Raw genomic sequence first — 7,908 nt, 5'->3', positions numbered from 1 at the left:
AATTAATTAATACATAATAAATGAATGGATGGATGGATTTTCATTGCATCAACCTTGTAATGGCCGATGCAGTTGCAGCCCGAATCAAAGTATATGAGATTTCGACGTGCCATCGTCAAAATTCGTCTTTACTAACTCTGTTTGAACCTTGGTTAAAAAATAAATAAATAAATAAATTAAAAAATGTAATTAAAAAAAAAAAGTCTATTAAATCGGATTAATCAGATCTCAAATATCAAAATGAAAACTCAGCACTATTTTACAAACAAACAAATAATATTGCTGATATATTGAATTGGATAGTTTATGCATGGACAATAGTCTCATTATAAAATAGCGTACCCCAAAGCAGCTTTTCCCCCTCTCTCTCTTCGTCACGGTGGTCGGACACGGCTCCGTACTGGCCGGTAATGTCGGACGTTGGGATTTTGTTTGTCCTCCCCAATATCTGGAACAATCGGCTTTACGGCCGCAACGACTCAGCGCTTCGTGATTTTCGTAACAAAATACGGATGTTCCGTAACATCTGGCAGCTCTGCAAACGTACTTTACTTGTGATTCGTCGCTTCTTCTTCTTAGGTGCTTTCTTTTCTTTAGCTTCCGTACTCTCGAGCATCTTCGTGTCCAGTTGGCAAACTTTGTCGGTGGCCTGTTGCTTTAAGTATTGCTGCCGTAAAGGAATATGGGTGACGTCCTTTCGTCAAGGTTTGTCGGGAGCAACCTATGCTTAAGGTTGCTTTAAAGTTGCATCAAGGCACCTATCACAGGTGGACCTAGGACGTACAAAGGACCAAATTGTACAGGATCAGAATGAAAGTCTTGTCAAGCTACCTTTCCAAACTCCCGAGTGACTTTCGTTGACTTGAGAAAAAGGCTTGTTAGTCATCTAAATGTGAAGACGCATGAAGTTGGTGGCGGTCACCATGACACACCAAACAAAACAACACATCACTTGGCATGCAGTGTGAAAGTCGACCAGGGAACTGCGCCAGAAGCTTTTTTTTTTTTTTTTTTTTTTTGCTTTTTTTCCTCCCAATTAAGCGGTCCAAAGCTCATTCGCACAGGAAGTGACCTGGACGCTGAGCTTATAAAAGGTCACTGTAATATTTTTTTTCTTTCTTCTAACATTTGACTTCTCGGCTCTCACGATGTTGTTTTCCACCAAATCCGAAGACGTGATGCTGGTTGACGCCCATTGCGAGCGTCGCGCTTGCCGACGGGAGCTGACATCACCATCGCCCTTCGCACTGAGGGGAGGGCCTGCCATCATAAATCAATATTCACGTCATAATGGGCAACGTGCTTCTCTTTGGAAGCATCAGAAGGGAATTTTAGGCATTTCGTCGTGTGCAATAAATAAATAAATAAAATACAATAAAATGTCAATATTTCAATATTAAAAGTTCCCATCCATATTTTTGTTTTGTTTTATATTCTTTGATGTGCTTCTTGCAAGATCATTTGGGTTGAAAATGTCGAGAAAGTCTCGGTACTTTTTAATATGCGACATGTAAGTAGGCTTTGCTCTGATTGGATCGTTCGGCTCCCCGATTTAAATATGGAAAACAGCTTCGCTTTGATTGGTCCTTGGCAATATGGCAGCGTTTTGTGTCGTGTGGCAGTCAAGCGATCGTAGCGACGTCCCGTCTGGATCCCTTGTCTTACTTTCAAAGAGGTTAATAAAAGTGCCGGAACGCAGAGTGTGGGCAGTGGTATGCACGGTGAGCAACGATAATTTCACATTTAATTAGTAGATTTGAATCAAGTTGAGTGTATTTAAACGATGGAGTCATTTTAAAAAAATCCATTTAAGGTAAGAGAGTTTTCTTCTTTTTATTTCTTCAGTGATGTTATTCGACAGCCTTGCATTTCTTGACCGCGAGGGTAAGAACAGGCGCTAAGAAATATTTTGTTTCAATGAGTTTAATTGTGTTGAAAGCATGTGGGAGTCATACAACTATTTAAAAAAAATCTTTTGATCTATGGTTCTGTATCGTGGATTTTATACAACGTGGGCCTGGAGCGTATCCTGGGGTTGACAGAAATCCGGTACATCCCGATGAGTGCAAAGTCCACCATAGTGGTTTCGATGGCTCAAGCTTGCTCTGGTTTTCCAACTCAAATCTCGCCATTTTCCCGGCTTCCCTCGCGTCAAACTCGCCACTTTCCTGCGCAGCCCGAGTGGAGAAACGCCTCAGAAGCCGCCCTAACCACGTGGCGGTGAGCCGGTTAGCTCAGGTAAAGAGAGCGGCGGCGGGGAGCGCGGGTTCCACTGAATGGCGCGCAGTGAGAGGCAGTGGGTTGGGTTTCTCTGAGGTTAGGGTCATTCTCCCTTGGGGAAGTGGTTAGGGCCTCGTTGTGTACTTTGGACTAACCCCCCCCCGCCATGTACGGTAACACATGCGCACCTCGGTGGTCGCACACCTGTCACTCCCGACCTCCTTTTTGATCTGACAAGGCACTTTATTGCAGTCGAAGGCAGGAGAAGCTGTGCATTTTTCAAAAATAATCTCTTTGTCATTTGTTCATGCCATTTGTTCAAATGGTCAGTAGAAACCCAACAATAGTGGCAGCCAGCACTCGACAGTAAAACAATACTAATGAAAACGGTGAAAAAAAAAGATCAACCCTCTCTGGCCCCATCTAGTACAACAAAGTTGCTTTTTAAGAGACCGCCTTGCACAGAGAGAAACAACCAATCAGAGACTAAAGGTGTCACTGACCTGTTTCCTTGGGTTTCAGGAGCTTTGATGAAACTGTAACGGCGTGTCCACCTCCGTCCGGATAGCAACAAAAACAAAAAAGAATTAGACAGACCCCTAGACAAAACAAGGGTGAACACAAAAGCAGCCTTTCAGAGGTGGAGAGACCTCAGGCAGCTGAGAAGCAACACAGAGGTAGGAACATTTCTTCTCTAGTTACTATTCGATTCTCTCGCGTGAGGTAAAATGCTCGGAAGGGAGACGGAACGCTGGCCATAATCTACTTGGAACAGGTACGCTGATTCAAAGACCGACGCGGTGGAAATTCGAACATAGTTAGCGTGATCATGGCGGGACTGGCTTGTTAAGTGACTTTTCTGTTGCTCGGATTAATGGCACAGACATGCTCTTTTGACGCTAAAATGGATATTGAGGTATAGAACTGATGTTCGCTAACAAGCTAGCCATTATGTTTGACTAAATTACTCCAAGGCAACCACATATTTGATACATACCAGTGAGAAAATGCCTTCCACAAACCCGATGATGGGGGTTGGTTTGAAAAGTTCTCTGTACAAACATTTATAGGACTTCCCCTTGTTTTAGCCTCCTCACCCACAGGTTGTCCTGGATGAATTTATAGATCTTCGATTTGTTAAGAAAATATAGCAAATAACTAAACCTTTTGGGGAGTATCTGGCTACACAAAGCCAAACTCAACAGGTTTTTGTCCTGATTTCGGTTCAGGTCACGTTCCACCACCCGGAAGTACCCTTGCACCTGTAGATAGTTTCCCCGTGACGTTATGCGCCTCCGGACAAGCCTGCGTCTGACACGGTTTTGTTGTGGTACTTATTGAGTGTTTGAATAGAGACATTTGATAGCCAACTTGAAGAAAAAAGTGAATTTTCTGGAGTTTGGTTGGTCTCGTTGTCTTTCATTTCTACTTCAAGCTGATCCAACAATTCTGTTGTTTACAAATGTTAGGAAACTGCCTGTTGGATTTGATGTTTTGGGCGTACTTCCCCAGCTTTACGAAAGCCTCGAAGGGTTTCTTCCCTGTTAACTGGGGGGCCCCCGAAACGACTTGCAGGCTCGACTTTGGCATCTTCCTCAAGACCCTCGCCTGACACACCTATGCTGCGAGAATCAAACCCAGTGCCCTTTGGCTGCAGGTCGATTCTTAACTACTGAAAAAAGAAACGGGTTTGAGAAAAAGCAGTGGCTGGCTGGTTTGGACCGCTTTCGCCTTCTTGTCAGTCCAGGTGAGTGTAAAGTGGGGGGAGTTTCTGAGGACAGGGAGGGTGTTAAGGACTGAACTTCGCCGAGGTGGTGCCTGCATCTTCAAACCAAAAGAGGAGTTTAGAGTCGTCCCCCCCCCCCCCCCCGTCCCCCCGTCCCCCGTCCCCCCCAGACACACACACAAGCTGACTCAGAGTAAAAAAGCCTCTCAGAAGCCCGTGTGCGGACCACCACAGAAGATGCTCCACTCTTCAAGAGACCACCTCAACTTGGAGTGCGAGCTGGTGGGCTGACACTCACGACTTAGTGCGACTGTTTCTACAACTTCTCCTGCTGCTGCTGGGCGACTATCTTTATCCCGCTTTTTTTTATTATTTTTTTTTTTATTGGGACATTGGAGAGAAATAAATAGCCTCGCACACGCTGTTGGGAGGCAAATGAATGGAAAAAACTGGCGGGGGATTTCCCCAGGCTGCCTTCACACCAATGGATACGTACAGAACTTCTAACACGGCTGCTTTGTATCGGCCCAAATAATTTCTTATTGTCATATTAACAAGGAAATCATCTTTACAAGCTTCCAGTTGGATCTTTTGGGGGATTTTCACTGTCAAAATATCCTGTAAGTAGCAATTGCTTGTTCTCTCACCTGCACGAACTGAGCAATCAGTCAAAATATCAATATTTCCTAATGAACTAGATGATTATCTAACAAAAGTGGTGTGTTTTGCAGATCTTAGGGTGGAAAGATGTGCTCTGTAGTGCTACTTCATCAGTGGAGTCTGGCGGTGTTCTTGTTGTGTTCTCCAGTGACACCTTACGGGAGGCCAGTGGACGCACTTAGTAGCAGAATGTGAGTTTTTTCTTTTAAATATATATATATATATATATATATATATACATAGACATAATTACAGCTCAAGGGTCTGTTACTTGCTCATGTCGGGTTCTGCCGGTTGTCTTTAGGCCTGGATCAACTTCACATATGACGGCTTTTGTTTTCTACATCATTGCTACCTTTCGGTTGATGTGTCAAACCTGAATTGAATTGATGTTGGTTGATTTAGAAAGGCTCATTAGTACAGACACATTCCCAGACTACTTTGTGGTCATGGGCTCGTTTTTGCTGCCCTCTACTGTACTGAGCCGAACCTAACCACCAACAGCTATGCTGATCACACCTTCATGTCGTGGGTGGGAAGTACACAAATACTTGATGCATAAATGGATTTTTCAGGGATCTGTACTTGAGCATTCATTTTTCTGCAGATGTTTTAATTTTTATTTGAACTCCCTAAATTTGAGAGCAAGTGTGTACTTTGTACTCACTACTTTATCAAAATAGGCTTCTTAAGTTTTTCAACGTCTCAGGGCGACGACACAGAAATAATTTTTTGGACTGTATATAAATATGATTATATAGTGATGAGAGAGTATTCGATTAATCGTTTCAGCCCGAGATTCAACTACTGTATATAGTCCACTAGAGAAAAGTCCTGTGCTAGTGATTAGCACTATAAAGCGATTTTTAGTGATCTATATAGTCCACTATAAACAAAATAAATAAAATAAAATGAAAAAAATATATAATCCAAATATAGACATTAGGGAGTAGGTACTATTCTTATGGTGGTAATTAACGATTGAAACACACTTTAACAGAAACAGCAGCAACATGGAGGAACTTGAACAAGGAAGCATTAACAAATACGATTTCTGAGAAGCAAAATATTCCCCATCCATGGCCTTTTTTAAGATAATTGTTGTTGAAAATTGTTGAGTTTTTAATCTCATCTGAAAAGAACACACACAAGGTGTAATTTTTAAATTGTTAACATTAGCTAATTTAGCACATTTTAAATGTATTCTTATTATTTCATGTTCACAACATTCGCAAAGCTATGGGAACACGTCATTTTGTTTGCTTGTCCAGTGATGTTTTTACTTCCCAACACGAGTATTATAGAAGTTTATAAAAAAGTTATTTTGAGTGCAGAAATTTTGTTTTCTTCATTGTGCCAAGGTCTTGTACATAATTGACTGTAACAAAACATTTTTACTTTTGTATGAAAGTTTTTTTATTTTACTTTTACTTGAAGACCCTCTACAGTGAATTCAGAGATTAGAGTCTAAATATACGGCATGTTTGAGGATAATTGCTGAAAAACTGTGCAAAGACTGAGCGCTACGTAGTCCTCACTTGTGGAGATATAGCGTAAAACGGTTTTTCACCATTTCAGTTTTCCTGGATGTTTGGGGCGTGGTTAAAACGGCTCCACGTAAAGCACTTTGGAGTCCGACATGAGTCCACCTTCCCCCGCTACGAAGGAACTTGTGTGTCTTTGTTCGCATCAGCGGCTCACCCACGCAATACCTACTTGCATCTAGCTTGTTACCTATGTTTACACCCCAAAACTGGTAGTCCGAAAGTCTGCTGGCGTGGCGACTTCAGAGCGCCTTATTGTTGGCCATGAATGCCGCGCAGGTCACACAAAAAATAAAAAAATACGAGTAAGGTGTAAACTGTTTTTAAAAGTCCGACTTAACAGCCAACTGTGTGGACCGGGGCTTCTGGCTAGCGTGCCCGCTTTCGAGTGCCTCGTTGTTGGCCGTTAGTGCATGTATGTCAAGGAGAGAAGATAGAAAAGCCAGGTTTATATAAAAAAAAAAAAAAAAAAAAGGTAAAGGCAGATGTGACAGCCTGTGTGTGGACAAGGCTCCACGCTAGCGAGGCCACTTAAGATCGAGCACCTCCTTGTCGCTACTTGGAGAAGGCTCGCGACGACTCGGTGGGATACATTTCAGCCACCGGAGGCTTTAAGCGGTTATGTTTTTGCGGCTATCACATGTACTTTTGTGTAGGCATAATAGAGAGATGCTCGAGGAATTAGCATCCTTTTTTCCGGGTCATGAAAACAAAGAGACAACAAAAGAAAACCTCTCAACTTTCCTCCCGCACGCCATTCCGTGACTTTTTTTTTGTCTGTCGACCCAACCCCGTTTTCTGCTCTCTGCCGGCAGGCGGCGGTCGGTGAGCCACGCCCAGCTGATGCACGACAAAGGCCGCAGCATGCAGGAGATGAAGCGTCGCCTGTGGCTGCAGGAGCTCCTGGAGGAGGTGCACACGGCCGACGAGCGGGCGCCGCCCGCGCACGGCGGGACGCCCGACTTCAGCGGAAACGACCTCCGCCAGAAGCCCCCGGAGGCCACCAAGAACATGCCCCACAGGTTCGGATCGGACCGTGAGGGCCCCGTCCTGCCGCAGGAGACCGACAAGGCGCTGGCCTACAAGGACCAGCCCCTCAAGGTGGCCACCAAGAGGAAAAAAAAGGCCAGGCTGGGTCGGCGCAGGGAGGGCGACAAGAAGCGGAGGAGGACCCGCTCCGCCCGAACTCGAGACTGAGAGACGCTGGATGCGCCGGAGCGGTGCTGCACTAAAGCGGGGTGCACAACATACCCCCGATCGGGCCCAATTTCAGCATGTTCCCTCTTGCCATCTATCACGCCGAAGGCCCGATTATAGGATGTCTCTGAAAGATTATCCTGAGTGATAATCCTTTGGTGTAGGTTATGTTCCCAGTGATTTTTTTTCCTTCCAGAATTGCGCAGAAAACATTGGGGCTGACAATCGTAAATGTTAAGCCTGTTTGATATTTACGATCGCAAATCATTGGAATTGTGTGCCTTTTTATCATTTTGTGTGTTCATAAAGAATCATAATGTGGGGCTAAAGGCATGTTCTTTTTCAGTTTCGATGTCTAACGCAGGGTACACGCCTACTGATATTTTGGCATTTTTCCTCCCTTCCCGGCTGTATTAAGAGAGATTTTTTTCCCCCTCCCTGAGCTGTTCAGAAAACAATCACGGCCTACAATCGTATCTGCTAAACCTGTTCAATATTTATGATTGTGATTCATCGGAACTGTGTGCCTTTTTCTCATTTGTTGGTTTATAACGAATTGAA

The 7,908-nt window shown here is 44.0% G+C and overlaps 1 protein-coding gene across 1 annotated transcript; it reads left to right on the top strand.

Moving 5' to 3' along the window:
- Window positions 1-4,693: 4,693 nt before the first annotated feature.
- LOC133402922 (parathyroid hormone-related protein-like) lies at window positions 4,694-7,386 on the top strand. Its single transcript, XM_061677235.1, has 2 exons — window positions 4,694-4,797; window positions 6,966-7,386. Exons 1-2 carry the CDS (start codon window positions 4,694-4,696, stop codon window positions 7,345-7,347), a joined length of 486 nt encoding a protein of 161 aa, XP_061533219.1. The 3' UTR covers window positions 7,348-7,386.
- The last annotated feature ends 522 nt before the right edge of the window (window positions 7,387-7,908 follow it).

The sequence above is a fragment of the Phycodurus eques genome, chromosome 5 (genome assembly GCF_024500275.1).
Source record: "Phycodurus eques isolate BA_2022a chromosome 5, UOR_Pequ_1.1, whole genome shotgun sequence".
Classification (NCBI taxonomy): Eukaryota; Metazoa; Chordata; class Actinopteri; order Syngnathiformes; family Syngnathidae; genus Phycodurus; species Phycodurus eques.
Note: the sequence above shows the minus strand (reverse complement) of the source record. Positions and strands in the feature narration are given on the sequence as shown.

Bases quoted from the DNA above. Each gene is read 5' to 3' on its own strand.
- LOC133402922 (XM_061677235.1), top strand. From the start codon at position 4,694: ATGTGCTCTGTAGTGCTACTTCATCAGTGGAGTCTGGCGGTGTTCTTG. The intron at 4,798-6,965 runs GTGAGTTTTTTC...CTCTGCCGGCAG, and splicing joins GACGCACTTAGTAGCAGAAT to GCGGCGGTCGGTGAGCCACG.